At 47.9% G+C, this 16,662-nt stretch overlaps 1 protein-coding gene across 1 annotated transcript in view; it reads right to left on the bottom strand.

The window, feature by feature from the left end:
• Nucleotides 1-2,872, bottom strand: part of c1qc (complement component 1, q subcomponent, C chain) — a 7,243-nt gene extending 4,371 nt beyond the window's left edge. Inside the window, exons 1-3 of the mRNA XM_052516102.1 lie at nucleotides 2,709-2,872; nucleotides 2,131-2,315; nucleotides 1,760-2,054 (exon numbers count right to left, since the gene is read on the bottom strand). Of these exons, the coding sequence (XP_052372062.1) occupies nucleotides 1,760-2,054; nucleotides 2,131-2,296 (461 nt within the window). The 5' untranslated portion in view covers nucleotides 2,297-2,315; nucleotides 2,709-2,872. The remainder of the gene's footprint in view (nucleotides 1-1,759; nucleotides 2,055-2,130; nucleotides 2,316-2,708) is intronic.
• Nucleotides 2,873-16,662: the final 13,790 nt, after the last annotated feature.

The following is a 16,662-nucleotide window of genomic DNA, read 5'->3' as shown; positions in this document are numbered from 1 at the left end:
GGGGATGAGTGGATATCTGTGTGTGGGGGATGAGTGGATATCTGTGTGGGGGGTGAGTGGATATCTGTATGTGGGTGTGGATGAGTGGATATCTGTATGTGTGGGGATGAGTGGATATCTGTGTGGGTGGGGATGAGTGGATATCTGTGTGGGTGGGGATGAGTGGATATCTGTGTGGGTGGGGATGAGTGGATATCTGTGTGTGGGTGGGGATGAGTGGATATCTGTGTGCGTGGGGATGAGTGGATATCTGTGTGGGTGGGGATGAGTGGATATCTGTATGTGGGTGGGGGTGAGTGGATATCTGTATGTGGGTGTGGAGAATCAGAGCAGGTGGTCAGTCCAGATCAAGTGTTCAGCAGTCTGATGGCTTGTAGATAGAAACTGTCTGTGAGCCTTTTGGTATCAGACCTCATGCTCCGATACCGTCTGCCCAAAGGCAAGGGAGAGAACAGCTCTTGGCTGGGGTGTGTGATGATGCTGAGTGCCTTCCTCAGGCACCATTTCAAGTAGTTGTCCTGGATGTGTGGGAGCATGGTCTTCACCACCCACTGGAGGGCCTTGCAATTGTGGACGGAGCAATTCCCGTACCAGGCTGTGATTCAACTGGGTCAGGATGCTCTCGATGGTGCAGCAGTATTATTTGGAGAGGACCTGGGGCGGCATGCATAATATCTTCACCGCCTTAAGAACTAGAGACGCTGTTGCCCACTCTTGACCAGAGTGGTCGTGTTGTTGGTCCATGACAAGTCCTTGGTAATGTGGACGCCAATGTGGACGCCAAGGAACTTCAAACTGCTGACTCTCTCTACTGCTGTTGATGTGGAACGGGGCATGTTCCCTCCTCACTAGTGTGTCCAGTGTGCCTGGCATACTGGCCTTGATGTGGGCTATGACCAGCCTCTCGAAGCACTTCATGATGACCAGGTCAGTGTGACAGGGAGTGTCTCCTTGCAGTCTGTTAAAGTCTTCAGTCCTTGCCACGTGTCGCAAGTCTGAGTTGTCGAACATCAATTCAAGTTTGAGTCTATTGTCTTTTTGCAGCCCTAATGGATTGGCGTACCTGCTTGCCTTACACGTCGCGAGCCACCGGGGGTCCTTCTGCTGACATTAAATGCTGCAGTACGGGCTCTCAGCATTGAAAGGACAGTCAGACAATACATGATTTTAACTTTCCTAAATACATTTTTAAGATCAGAGACAAAATCCAAATGTTGTTGCCTACTCGGCCATGCAGACAGCACAGAGCAGGTCAGAGATGCTGAGCGCTACGATCCCCTTTTTGAGCAGTCCCACACGGCCCAAAATGTTCAAATCTGCAATGCTCTTGTAGTGTGATATATGTAACGACACGTTTTGAGAACAGTGAGCAGCGATAGCCAATGAGCTCAGAAAAGAAGCCAGTGAGATGATGCCGTTGTTTCCCCCAGAATGTGGAGACGTGTGTACTAGAAGAGCACTATGGGTATTTGCTTTAGCCAGTGTGTCAAATGGTTACAACTCTGATATTCACAGGCAATGATATTCAATTCAAAATGTATTGGCTAGATATTTCAACTTTGTATGGCAAGCGTGAATGTCTGACTCGTCACAGCTCGTTTCTAGCTACGTTAAGAGCTTGGTATCGAGAATCCTCAGAACCAAGAGAAGACATGTGCGCACCACTACGTACGTTGGCAAGACAAAACTACAGGAGAGGCGGTCGTTGTGAGAGCCTCAGTAATGTTAGGATTTAGAAAGTTGTGTAGCCCGGCATTACCTGAAGCGTCCAGTCTCTGTGTTGTAGTCCTTGTTAACATCAGTGATGACAGAGGTAAATCTGATGGGGCTGGCCTTCTCTGGGGGGCTGGCGGTGCCTCTGGCCACGCTGAAGGCAGAATGGAACAGAGACCCTGCTGAGCCCGACTCCCCTGGCTCTCCCTGGGGTCCCTCTGACCCTGGGGATCCCTTATCTCCTCTCACACCACTACGACCTAGTTTCCCAACCGCTCCTTTCACACCCGGCTCCCCCTTCTGGCCCCCCTCTGGTATCTGGCCTGGTCCAGATACAACACCTGGACAGAAGAGGGAACGTTTTGAGATGTGATCATGTACCCTGGAATGTACCAGGTGTGGGTGGGGGGGGTGTACCTGGCACTCCCTTCTCCCCCGTCTCTCCATCTCGTCCGTCCCTTCCTGGTAACCCTGGGAAACCATGCAGTCCAGGCGTCCCCGCCGATGTACAGGTCTCCATGGTAACCAGGTCAGGCAGAGCCAATGAGAGCATAGCTCCCATAGCAATGCAAAAACAGACCATAGCAACCACTGAAGAGAGACTTGGAAAAGAGAGGAGAGAGGAAAGCGTGGAGAGTTGAGAAGAGACGGGACAGGAGAAAAGTAGAGGAGAGGAGAGGAGAGGAGAGGAGAGGAGAGGAGAGGAGAGGAGAGGAGGAGGGAGAGGGGAGAGGAGAGGAGAGGAGAGGAGAGGAGAGGAGAGGAGAGGAGAGGAGAGGAGAGATAAAACGATCAACACCAGCTGAAATTTGTTTTTAATTATGTCTACAACACAAAAACCTGTGTAAAAACAGAAACAGAAAGTCATACTGATTTAACAACTTTATCAACAAGTTCAGTTCAACTGTTGTGACACAAACTACAGCAGTAGAGGACAGAAGTGAATATACTATAACAGGTTATATCCGGTTATATCTCAGATAAAACAGACTTACCTGCAGTAGAGAAGATGCACAATATTGTACAATACTGTATGCTGTGTGATTGTAGTATGAGGAGACAGACAGAGAGAGAGAGCGAGAGAGAGTCACAGAGAGAGAAACAGAGAGAGAGAGAAACAGAGAGAGAGAAACAGAGAGAGAGAAACAGAGAGAGAGAAACAGAGAGAGAGAGAAAGAGAGAGAGAGAAACACAGAGAGAGAGAGAGAGAAACAGAGAGAGAGAAACAGAGAGAGAGAAACAGAGAGAGAGAAAACAGAGAGAGAGAGGAGACAGAGAGAGAGAAACAGAGAGAGAGGAGGGAGAGAGAGAAACAGAGAGAGGAGGGAGGGAGAGAAACAGAGAGAGAGAGGGAGGGGAGGAGGTGTTATGTCCTCAGGGAACTGGAACCAAAGCAGAACCTTTGGTCACATCTGCATCCTCAGCAGGTTTCACATCTCCAGGGCCATGGTCACGTGTGTGTGTGTGTGTGTGTGTGTGTGTGTGTGTGTGTGTGTGTGTGTGTGTGTGTGTGTGTGTGTGTGTGTGTGTGTGTGTGTGTGTGTGTGTGTGTGTGTGTGTGTGTGTGTGTGTGAAAAATACAACTCTATCCATTAGGTTTTCAGAAGACTGAGGCAGGTCTTCCTCTAACTTTGCTCCTTTGTAGATCCTGACAAACACCCTGGTCCCTGGCAGTGACAGTCATACCCATAACATGATGCTGACAAACACCCTGGTCCCTGTCAGTGACAGTCATACCCATAACATGATGCTGACAAACACCCTGGTCCCTGTGTGAAATACCCATAACATGATGCTGACAAACACCCTGGTCCCTAGTGACAGTCATTAACATGATGTTTCCCTGGCAGTGACAGTCATACCCATAACATGATGCTGACAAACACCCTGGTCCCTGGCAGTGACAGTCATACCCATAACATGATGCTGACAAACACCCTGGTCCCTGGCAGTGACAGTCATACCCATAACATGATGCTGACAAACACCCTGGTCCCTGGCAGTGACAGTCATACCCATAACATGATGCTGATGATCAATACAGGATCAATAGAAATATGAAAGGAGCAACGTGGTTTCTCACCAAGGGTTTTTTAGATCAACTGTAACATTGTATTGTAGCTTCCATCAATGTAATGCACCATTTCCAATCCCCCATATATACTGGATTTTTTGTAAATATATTTTCCTTAATTATTTCCCCCTAACCCAACACCCCTGCCCTAATTGGACTAAATTAATGGACAACAACACTTAGGCTTCTACTTCCAGTTAATACCGACTACATACATTTTACGGACCCACTATATTTTACATTAGTTATCTTGTTGTTTTCAGTCCCATCCTTCAGCTCCCCTCAACCCCTCCCATCTATCTCTGAACACCATCCAGTCCTTCCGCTCCCCTCAACCCCTCCCATCTATCTCTGAACACCATCCAGTCCTTCAGCTCCCCTCAACCCCTCCCATCTATCTCTGAACACCATCCAGTCCTTCAGCTCCATTCAACCCCTCCCATCTATCTCTTAACACCATCCAGTCCTTCAGCTCCATTCAACCCCTCCCATCTATCGCTAAACACCACCCAGTCCCATCCTTCAGCTCCCCTCAACCCCTCCCATCTATCTCTAAACACCATCCAGTCCCATCCTTCAGCTCCATTCAACCCCTCCCATCTATCTCTAAACACCATCCAGTCCCATCCTTCAGCTCCCTTCAACCTCTCCCATCTAACTCTGATCACCATCCAGTCCCATCCTTCAGCTCCCCTCAACCCCTCCCATCTATTTCTGAACACCATCCAGTCCCACCCTTCAGCTCCCCTCCCATCTATCAACCCCCTTCAGCTCCCTCAACCCCTCCCATCTATCTCTGAACACCATCCAGTCATCCTTCAGCTCCATTCTCTGAACCATCCAGTCCCATCTATCCCATCTAACACCATCCAGTCCTCCTTCAGCTCCCCTCAACCCTCCCATCTATCTCTGAACACCATCCAGTCCCATCCTTCAGCTCCATTCAACCCCTCCCATCTATCTCTGATCACCATCCAGTCCCATCCTTCAGCTCCCCTCAAACCCTCCCATCTATCTCTGAACACCATCCAGTCCCATCCTTCAGCTCCAGTCCTCAAACCCTCCCATCTATCTCTGAACACCATCCAGTCCCATCCTTCAGCTCCCTCAACCCCTCCCATCTATCTCCTGAACACCATCCAGTCCCATCCTTCAGCTCCCCAACCCATCTCATCTATCTCTGATCACCATCCAGTCCCATCCTTCAGCTCCCCTCAACCCCTCCCATCTATCTCTGAACACCATCCAGTCCCATCCTTCAGCTCCCCCCTCAACCCCTCCCATCTATCTCCTGAACACCATCCAGTCCCATCCTTCAGCTCCACTCAACCCCTCCCATCTAACTCTGATCACCATCCAGTCCCACCCTTCAGCTCCCCTCAACCCCTCCCATCTATCTCTGATCACCATCCAGTCCCATCCTTCAGCTCCCCTCAACCCCTCCCATCTATCTCTTAACACCATCCAGTACTTCAGCTCCCCTCAACCCCTCCCATCTATCTCTTAACACCATCCAGTCCTTCAGCTCCCCTCAACCCCTCCCATCTATCTCTGATCACCATCCAGTCCCATCCTTCAGCTCCCCTCAACCCCTCCCATCTAACTCTGAACACCATCCAGTCCCACCCTTCAGCTCCCCTCAACCCCTCCCATCTATCTCTGAACACCATCCAGTCCCATCCTTCAGCTCCCCTCAACCCCTCCCATCTATCTCTTAACACCATCCAGTCCTTCAGCTCCCCTCAACCCCTCCCATCTATCTCTTAACACCATCCAGTCCTTCAGCTCCCCTCAACCCCTCCCATCTATCTCTAAAGACCATCCAGTCCTTCAGCTCCCCTCAACCCCTCCCATCTATCTCTGAACACCATCCAGTCCCACCCTTCAGCTCCCCTCAACCCCTCCCATCTATCTCTGATCACCATCCAGTCCCATCCTTCAGCTCCATTCAACCCTCCCATCTATCTCTGAACACCATCCAGTCCCATCCTTCAGCTCCCCAGCTCAACCCCTCCCATCTATCTCTGATCACCATCCAGTCCCACCCCCTTCAGCTCCAGCTCCCCTCAACCCCTCATCTATCTCTGAACACCATCCAGTCCCATCCTTCAGCTCCATTCAACCCCTCCCATCTATTTCTGAACACCATCCAGTCCCACCCTTCAGCTCCCCTCAACCCTCTCATCTATCTCTGAACACCATCCAGTCCCACCCTTCAGCTCCCCTCAACCCCTCTCATCTATCTCTGAACACCATCCAGTCCCATCCTTCAGCTCCATTCAACCCCTCCCATCTATCTCTGAACACCATCCAGTCCCATCCTTCAGCTCCCCTCAACCCCTCCCATCTATCTCTGAACACCATCCAGTCCCATCCTTCAGCTCCCCTCAACCCCTCCCATCTATCTCTGAACACCATCCAGTCCCATCCTTCAGCTCCCCTCAACCCCTCCCATCTATCTCCTAACACCATCCAGTCCCATCCTTCAGCTCCCCTCAACCCCTCCCATCTATCTCTGATCACCATCCAGTCCCATCCTTCAGCTCCCCTCAACCCCTCCCATCTATCTCCTAACACCATCCAGTCCCATCCTTCAGCTCCCCTCAACCCCTCCCATCTATCTCCTAACACCATCCAGTCCCATCCTTCAGCTCCCCTCAACCCTTCCCATCTAACTCTGAACACCATCCAGTCCCACCCTTCAGCTCCCCTCAACCCCTCCCATCTATCTCTGATCACCATTCAGTCCCATCCTTCAGCTCCCCTCAACCCCTCCCATCTATCTCTATCTCTGAACACCATCCAGTCCTTCAGCTCCCTCAACCCTCCCATCTATCTCTGAACACCATCCAGTCCCATCCTTCAGCTCCCTCAACCCCTCCCATCTATCTCTGATCACCATCCAGTCCCATCCCCTCTTCAGCTCCCCAGCTCAACCCCTCCCATCTATCTCTTAACACCATCCAGTCCTTCAGCTCCCCTCAACCCCTCCCATCTATCTCTGAACACCATCCAGTCCTTCAGCTCCCTCAACCCTCCCATCTATCTCTGAACACCATCCAGTCCTTCAGCTCCCCTCAACCCCTCCCATCTATCTCTGAACACCATCCAGTCCTTCAGCTCCCCAACCCCTCCCATCTATCTCTCAACACCATCCAGTCCTTCAGCTCCCTCAACCCCTCCCATCTATCTCTGAACACCATCCAGTCCTTCAGCTCCCCTCAACCCCTCCCATCTATCTCTGAACACCATCCAGTCCTTCAGCTCCCCTCAACCCTCCCATCTAACTCTGAACACCATCCAGTCCCAGCCTTCAGCTCCCCCATCTAACCCTCCCATCTATCTCTGAACACCATCCAGTCCCATCCTTCAGCTCCCCTCAACCCCTCCCATCTATCTCTGAACACCATCCAGTATCTTCAGCTCCCCTCAACCCTCCCATCTATCTCTGAACACCATCCATCCAGTCCTTCAGCTCCTCAACCCCTCCCATCTAACTCTGAACACCATCCAGTCCTTCAGCTCCCCTCAACCCCCCCATCTATCTCTTAACACCATCCAGTACTTCAGCTCCCTCAACCCCCTCCCATCTATCTCTGAACACCATCCAGTCCTTCAGCTCCCCTCAACCCCTCCCATCTATCTCTGAACACCATCCAGTCCCATCTTCAGCTCCCCTCAACCCCTCCCATCTATCTCCTAACACCATCCAGTCCTTCAGCTCCCCTCAACCCCTCCCATCTATCTCTGAACACCATCCAGTCCTTCAGCTCCCCTCAACCCTCCCATCTATCTCTGAACACCATCCAGTCCCACCCTTCAGCTCCCTCAACCCTCCCATCTATCTCTCAACACCATCTAGTCCTTCAGCTCCTCAACCCCTCCCATCTATCTCTGAACACCATCCAGTCCTTCAGCTCCCTCAACCCTCCCATCTATCTCTGAACACCATCCAGTCCTTCAGCTCCCCTCAACCCCTCCCATCTATCTCTGAACACCATCCAGTCCTTCAGCTCCCCTCAACCCCTCCCATCTATCTCTGAACACCATCCAGTCCTTCAGCTCCCCTCAACCCCTCCCATCTATCTCTGAACACCATCCAGTCCTTTCAGCTCCCCTCAACCCCTCCCATCTATCTCTGAACACCATCCAGTCCTTCAGCTCCCCTCAACCCCTCCCATCTATCTCTGAACACCATCCAGTCCTTCAGCTCCCCTCAACCCCTCCCATCTATCTCTGAACACCATCCAGTCCTTCAGCTCCCCTCAACCCCTCCCATCTATCTCTGAACACCATCCAGTCCTTCAGCTCCCCTCAACCCCTCCCATCTATCTCTGAACACCATCCAGTCCTTCAGCTCCCCTCAACCCCTCCCATCTATCTCTGAACACCATCCAGTCCTTCAGCTCCATTCAACCCCTCCCATCTATCTCTGAACACCATCCAGTCCCATCCTTCAGCTCCCTCAACCCCTCCCATCTATCTCTGAACACCATCCAGTCCTTCAGCTCCCTCAACCCCTCCCATCTATCTCTGAACACCATCCAGTCCTTCAGCTCCCTCAACCCCTCCCATCTATCTCTGAACACCATCCAGTCCTTCAGCTCCCCTCAACCCCTCCCATCTATCTCTGAACACCATCCAGTCCTTCAGCTCCTCAACCCTCCCATCTATCTCTGAACACCATCCAGTCCTTCAGCTCCCTCAACCCCTCCCATCTATCTCTGAACACCATCCAGTCCCATCCTTCAGCTCCCTCAACCCTCCCATCTATCTCTGAACACCATCCAGTCCTCCAGCTCCCTCTCAACCCTCCCATCTATCTCTGAACACCATCCAGTCCCATCCTTCAGCTCCCCTCAACCCCTCCCATCTATCTCTGAACACCATCCAGTCCTTCAGCTCCCCTCAACCCTCCCATCTATCTCTGAACACCATCCAGTCCCATCCTTCAGCTCCCCTCAAACCCTCCCATCTATCTCTGAACACCATCCAGTCCTTCAGCTCCCCTCAACCCCTCCCATCTATCTCTGATCACCATCCAGTCCCATCCTTCAGCTCCATTCAACCCCTCCCATCTATCTCTGAACACCGTCCAGTTCTTCAGCTCCCTCAACCCCTCCCATCTATCTCTGAACACCATCCAGTCCTTCAGCTCCCCTCAACCCCTCCCATCTATCTCTGAACACCATCCAGTACTTCAGCTCCCTCAACCCCTCCCATCTATCTCTGAACACCATCCAGTCTTCAGCTCCCCTCAACCCTCCCATCTATCTCTGAACACCATCCAGTACTTCAGCTCCCCTCAACCCCTCCCATCTATCTCCTAACACCATCCAGTACTTCAGCTCCCCTCAACCCCTCCCATCTATCTCCTAACACCATCCAGTCCTTCAGCTCCCCTCAACCCCTCCCATCTATCTCTGATCACCATCCAGTCCTTCAGCTCCCCTAAACCCCTCCCATCTATCTCTGAACACCATCCAGTCTTGATTTCTATTTGCCATATATTTTCCCACTGTACTGTGATGCTTCACAACACTTCTGAACCTTTCTATTCTCATAGCTTCTACAGATTGTAAATGAAAGATAAAACATCTTGCAAAAAGTATTACTATATTATTGATAAATTGACTATGACTTTTTTTAAATCACTCTGCAGAGTTTTGCTCCAGGTAAATGTTGCAATTTTTTTTGCCATTCCTGAACCTGCAGGAATGACCTGTTACATATGGACAGTACCAAAACAAATGATCTAATGATTCTGTCTCTTCGCCAACAAAACCTGCAGAGCTGGGATGGTTGTATCTCATAAACTCAACAAAAAATGTAAAGTCCATTTTTGAGGACCCTGTCTTTCAAAGATAATTCATACAAATCCATATAACTCTTCATTGTAAAAGGTTTAAACACTGTTTCCCTGCTTGTTCAATGAACCATAAACAATTAATGAATATGCACCTGTGAAATGGTCGTTAAGACACTAGCAGCTTACAGATGTTAGGCAATTAAGGTCACAGTTAAGAAAACTTAGGACACTAAAGAGGCCTTTCTACTGACTCTGTAAAACACCAAAAGAAAGATGCCCAGGGTCCCTGCTCATCTGTGTGAACGTGCCTTTGGCATGCTGCAAGGAGGCATGAGGACTGCAGATGTGGCCAGGGCAATAAATTGCAATGTCCGTACTGTGAGACACCTAAGACAGTGCTACAGGGAGACAGGATGGACAGCTGATCGTCCTCGCAGTGGCAGACCACGTGTGACAACACCTGCACAGGATCCGTACATCCGAACATCACACCTGCGGGACAGGTACAGGATGGCAACAACAACTGCCGGAGTTACACCAGGAACCCACAATCCCTCCATCAGTGCTCAGACTGTCCACAATAGGCTGAGAGAGGCTGGACTGAGGGCTTGTAGGTCTGTTGTAAGGCAGGTCCTCACCAGACATCACCGGCAACAACGTTACCTATGGGCACAAACCCACCGTTGCTGGACCAGACAGGACTGGCAAAAAGTGCTCTTCACTGACGAGTCGCGGTTTTGTCTCACCAGGGGTGATGGTCGGATTTGTGTTTATCGTCGAAGAAATGAGTGTTACACGAGGCCTGTACTCTGGAGAGGGATCAATTTGGAGGTGGAGGGGCCGTCATGGTCTGGGGCGGTGTGTCACAGCATCATCGGACTGAGCTTGTTGTCATTGCAGGCAATTTCAACTCTGTGTGTTCCAGGGAAGACATCCTCCTCCCTCATGTGGTACCCTTCCTGCAGGCTCATCCTGACATGACCCTCCAGCATGACAATGTCACCATCCATACTGCTCGTTCTGTGTGTGATTTCCTGCAAGACAGGAATGTCAGTGTTCTGCCATGGCCAGCAAAGAGCCCGTTTCTCAATCCCATTGAGCACGTCTGGGACCTATTGGATCAGAGGGTAAGGGCTAGGGCCGTTCCCCTCCAGAAATGTCTGGGAACTTGCAGGTGCCTTGGTGGAATAGTGGGGTAACATCTCACAGCAAGAACTGGCAAATCTGGTGCAGGCCAAAAGGAGGAGATGCACTGCAGTACTTAATGCAGCTGGTGGCCAAATACTGACTGTTACTTTTGAACCCCCCTTGGTTCAGGGACACATTATTCAATTCACATGTCTGTGGAACTTGTTCAGTTTGTGTCTCAGTTGTTCAATCTTGTTATGCTCATACAAATATTTACACATTTGTTTATACATTATTTTTATTTCACCTTTATTTAACAAGTTAGGCCAGTTGAGAACAAGTTCTCATTTACAACTGCGACATGGCCAAGATAAAGCAAAGCAATGTGACAAAAACAACAACACAGAGTTAGTTACACATGGGATAAACAAACGTACAGTCAATAACACAATAGAATAATCTGTATACAGTGTGTGCAAATGAAGTGAGGGGGTAAATAGGTCATGGTGGCAAAGTAATTACAATTTAGCAATTTACACTGGAGTGTAATATGTGCAGATGAGGATGTACAAGTAGAAATACTGGGGTGCAAAAGAGCAGAAAAACAAAAGCAAATATGGGGATGAGGTAGGTAGTTGGTTGGATGGGCTATTTACAGATGGGCTGTGTACAACTGCGGCGATCGGTAAGCTGCTCTGACAGCTGACGCTTAAAGTTAGTGAGGGAGATATAAGTCTCCAACTTCAGTGATCTTTGCAATTCGTTCTAGTCACTGGCAGCAGAGAACTGGAATGGAAAGGCGGCCAAAGGAGGTGTTGGCTTTGGGGATGACCAGTGAAATATACCTGCTGGAGCACGTGACACGGGTGGGTGCTGCTATGGCGACCAGTGAGCTGAGATAAGGCGGGGCTTTACCTAGCAAAGACTTATAGATGACCTGGAGCCAGTGGGTTTGGCAAAGAAAATGTAGCGAGGACAAGCCAACGAGAGCATACAGGTCGCAGTGGTGGGTAGTATATGGGGCTTTGGTGACAAAACGGATGGCACTGTGATAGAATGCATCTAATTTACTGAGTAGAGTGTTGGAGGCTATTTTGTAAATGACATCGCCGAAGTCAAGGATCAGTAGAATAGTCAGTTTTCTTAGGGTATGTTTGGCAGCATGACTGAAGGAGGCTTTGTAGTGAAATTGGAAGCCGATTCTAGATTTAATTTTGGATTGGAGGTGCTTAATATGAGTCTGGAAGGAGAGTTTACAGTCTAACCAGACGCCTAGGTATTTATAGTCCACATATTCTAATTCAGGACCGAGTAGTGATGCTAGTCGGGCGGGTGGGCGGGTGCGGGCAGCAATCGGTTGAAGAGCATGCATTTTATTTGACTAACATTTAAGAGCAGTTGGAGGCCACGAAATGAGTGTTGTATGGCGTTGAAGCTCGTTTGAAGGGTGGGACTGGATGGTGTTCAGAAGTCAACAAATGAGAGCGCCTGGGGAATGTGAGTGGAGCTAGGCACTGCAGGGCCTGGATTAATCTCTACATCACCAGAGGAACAGAGGAGGAGTAGGATAAGACTACGGCTAAAGGCTAAAAGAACTGGTCATCTAGTGCTTTGGGAACAGAGAATAAAAGGAGCAGATTACTGGGTGTGGTAGGATAGATTCAGGGCATAGTGTACAGACAGGGATATGGTAGGATGACAGTACTGTGGAGATAAATCCAGGAATTGAGTGACAATGAGAGAGGTTGCATTTCTGGAGGCACCAGTTATGGTCAGGTGTGGGGGGTGGGACAAAAGGGCCTATCTGAGGCATGTTGAGCAGGACTAGGGCCTCCGCAGTAAAATAAAACAACGAGAGCTACCCTAAACAACAGTATACAAGGCATATTGACATTAGAGAGAGGCATAAAGCAATCACAGGTGTTGATTGGCTAAGACAACGGGTGAGACAACAACAGGTAAACAGCTAAGACAACAGCAACGGGTCAATGGCGATGAATGGGCAGAGAGGTTAGCTACACACAGGGCCTGAGTTCGAGGCTGGAGCCGACAGTTAAACCAAATGAAGTACCGTGTTAATGAACAGTTCAGCAGGCATCAGCTGTGTAGCCGAGTGATCATAGGGTCCAATGAGCAGCAATAGATGAAACAGGGTAGTTGGGTAGTCAATTACTAGCAGGCGAGCGGGAGACACGGCGTTCAGAAAGCTAGCGGGCTAGCAGATGAATCTTCACTAACATCCACCTACGCAGAGGCCGGTTGAGAGCACATCGGCCGAATTACGTCAGCAGACGAGCAGACCAGTCGTGATGGATCGGCGGGGCTCCGTGTCGAGAAAGGGTCCAGGCCAATTGGCAGGAGAGGTATTGTAGTTGGTTTGCAATGGTTTGCAACTGCACATGGGGACAAAGATCATACTTTTTGGAGAAATGTCCTCTGGTCTGATGAAACAAAAATAGAACTGTTTGGCCATAATGACCATCGTTATGTTTGGAGGAAAAAGGGGGAGGCTTGCAAGCCGAAGAACCCCATCCCAACCGTGAAGCACGGGGGTGGCAGCATCATGTTGTGGGTGTGCGTTGCTGCAGGAGGGACTGGTGCACTTCACAAAATAGATGGCATCATGAGGGAGCAAAATGATGTGGACAAGCAACATCTCAAGACATCAGTCAAGAAGTTAAAGCTTAGTCGCAAATGGGTCTTCCAAATGGACAATGACCCCAAGCATACTTCCAAAGTTGTGTCAAAATGGCTTAAGGACAACAAAGACAAGGTATTGGAGTGGCCATCACAAAGCCCTGACCTCAATCCTATAGAACATTTGTGGGCAGAACTGAAAAAGCGTGTGCAAGCAAGGAGGCCTACAAACCTGACTCAGTTACACCAGCTCTGTCAGGAGGAATCGGCCAAAATTCACCCAACTTATTGTGGGAAGCTTGTGGAAGGCTACCTGAAACGTTTGACCCAAGTTAAACCATTTAAAGGCAATGCTACCAAATACTAATTGAGTGTATGTAAACTTCTGACCCACTGGGAATGTGATGAAAGATATAAAAGCTGAAATAAATAATTCTCTCTACTATTATTCTGACATTTCACATTCTCAAAATAAAGTGGTGATCCTAACTGACCTTAGACAGGGAATTTTTACTAGGATTAAATGTCAGGAATTGTGAAAAACTAAGTTTAAATATATTTGGCTAAGGTGTATGTAAACTTCCGAAGTCATCTGTAGCTGCGATGGTCCGGTCCAGAGCTTCCGGTTATATAGTGAAAAGATTAAAAAAATGTTAAGTGATGAAAATAAAAGCAGATGACAGTGAGAGGAAGTTTCTTTTCTACAATGATCTGTAAGGTCCCTGAGTTGAGCAGTGAGAGTTTATTTTCTACAATGATCTGTAAGGTCCCTGAGTTGAGCAGTGAGAGTTTATTTTCTACAATGATCTGTAAGGTCCCTGAGTTGAGCAGTGAGAGTTTATTTTCTACAATGATCTGTAAGGTCCCTGAGTTGAGCAGTGAGAGTTTATTTTCTACAATGATCTGTAAGGTCCCTGAGTTGAGCAGTGAGAGTTTATTTTCTACAATGATCTGTAAGGTCCCTGAGTTGAGCAGTGAGAGTTTATTTTCTACAATGATCTGTAAGGTCCCTGAGTTGAGCAATGAGAGTTTATTTTCTACAATGATCTGTAAGGTCCCTGAGTTGAGCAATGAGAATTTATTTTCTACAATGATCTGTAAGGTCCCTGAGTTGAGCAGTGAGAGGAAGTTTCTTTTCCACAATGATCTGTAAGGTCCCTGAGTTGAGCAGTGAGAGTTTATTTTCTACAATGATCTGTAAGGTCCCTGAGTTGAGCAGTGAGAGTTTATTTTCTACAATGATCTGTAAGGTCCCTGAGTTGAGCAGTGAGAGTTTATTTTCTACAATGATCTGTAAGGTCCCTGAGTTGAGCAGTGATTTTCAAACACAGATTTAATCACAAAGACCAGAGAGGTTTTCCAATGCCTCGCAAAGAAGGCCATCCATTGTTTGATGGGTAAAAATACAATTAGAAGCAGACATTGAATATCCTTTTGAGCTGAGGTGACTTTCTTAATTACACTCTGGATGAGGATATTAATTACACTCTGGATGAGGATATTAATTACACTCTGGATGAGGATATTAATTACACTCTGGATGAGGATATTAATTACACTCTGGATGAGGATATTGTATCAATACACCCAGTCACTACAAAGATACAAGCGTCCTTGCTAACTCATTTGCTGGAGGGATGTCATAGTTTAATAGCTGTGATAGGAGAAAACTGAGGATGGATCAACAATATTGTAGTTACTCCACAATACGAACCCAAATGACATGATAAAAAATATTCAAAAACCTGTTTACAAGGCACTAAAGTAATACTGCAGAAAAAAAGTGGCAAAGAAATGAACTTTTTGTCCTGAATAGAAAGTGTTATGTTTGGGGTGTTTGTTTCCAATACGACACATTACTGAGTACCACTCTGTCACGTTCTGACCATAGTTATTTTGTGTTTGCTTTGTTTTAGTGTTGGTCAGGACGTGAGCTGAGTGGGCATTCTATGTTGTGTGTCTAGTTTTCCCGTTTCTATGTTTGGCCTGATATGGTTCTCAATCAGAGGCAGGTGTTAGTCATTGTCTCTGATTGGGAACCATATTTAGGTAGCCTGTTTTGTGTTGGGTTTTGTGGGTGGTTGTCTTCTGTCTTCATTTGTCTGCACCAGACAGAACTCTGTTTTTTTCTTCACATTTGTTATTGTGTAGTGTTAAGGTTTATCGTCTTTATTAAATATGTTGAACACTAACCACGCTGCGCTTTGGTCCTCTCCTTCGTCCACAGAAAAAATCTGTTACACACTCTCCATACTTTCAAGCACGGTGGTGGCTGCATCATGTTATGGGCATGCTTGTAATCGTTAAGGACTGGGGAGTTTTTCATTATAAAAAAGAAATGGATTGGAGCTAAGCCCAGCCAAATCCAACAGAACCTGGGAAATGAATTCACCTTTCAGCAGGACAATAACCTAAAAACTAGTAAATGTTCCTGAGTGGCCGAGTTACAGTTTTGACTTAATTCTACTTGAAAATGATTATCTAGCAATGATCAGTAAACAATTTGACAGAACTTTTAGACGAAAACAGGGCAAATACTGCACAATCCAGATGTGTAAAGCTCTTAGAGACTGACCCAGAAAGACTCACAGCTCTTAGAGACTGGCCCAGAAAGACTCACAGCTCTTAGATCCTGACTCAGAAAGACTCACAGCTCTTAAAGACTGACCCAGAAAGACTCACAGCTCTTAGAGACTGACCCAGAAAGACTCACAGCTCTTAGATCCTGACTCAGAAAGACTCACAGCTCTTAGAGACTGACCCAGAAAGACTCACAGCTCTTAGAGACTGACCCAGAAAGACTCACAGCTCTTAGAGACGTACCCAGAAAGACTCACAGGTCTTAGAGACGTACCCAGAAAGACTCACAGCTCTTAGAGACGTACCCAGAAAGACTCACAGGTCTTAGAGACTGACCCAGAAAGACTCACAGCTCTTAGAGACTGATCCAGGAAGACTCACAGCTGTAATCACTGCCAAAGGTTATTCTACAAAGTATTGACTCACAGGTGGGAATATTTATGTCGTTGTGACATTTCTGTATTTCATTTTCAATAAATGTGCTACACTAAAAAAAACATGTTTTCACTTTGTCATTATATTTAATCCATTTTGAATCCAACCTGTAACACAATAAACTGTGGAATAAATCAAGGGTTATGAATCATCTCTGACAGCACTGTATGTTGCCCTAAGAGTTGGTAGAATCTTATTCAACGTGATTCACAGCTGTAATGGCTGCCGAAGGTGCTTCCAGTATGTATTAACTCTGGGATGTGAAGACATACACAATCAAGACAAC

The sequence above is a fragment of the Oncorhynchus keta genome, unplaced genomic scaffold (assembly GCF_023373465.1).
Source record: "Oncorhynchus keta strain PuntledgeMale-10-30-2019 unplaced genomic scaffold, Oket_V2 Un_scaffold_3664_pilon_pilon, whole genome shotgun sequence".
Taxonomy (NCBI): Eukaryota; Metazoa; Chordata; class Actinopteri; order Salmoniformes; family Salmonidae; genus Oncorhynchus; species Oncorhynchus keta.
This window is presented reverse-complemented; position numbering and strand designations above follow the sequence as displayed.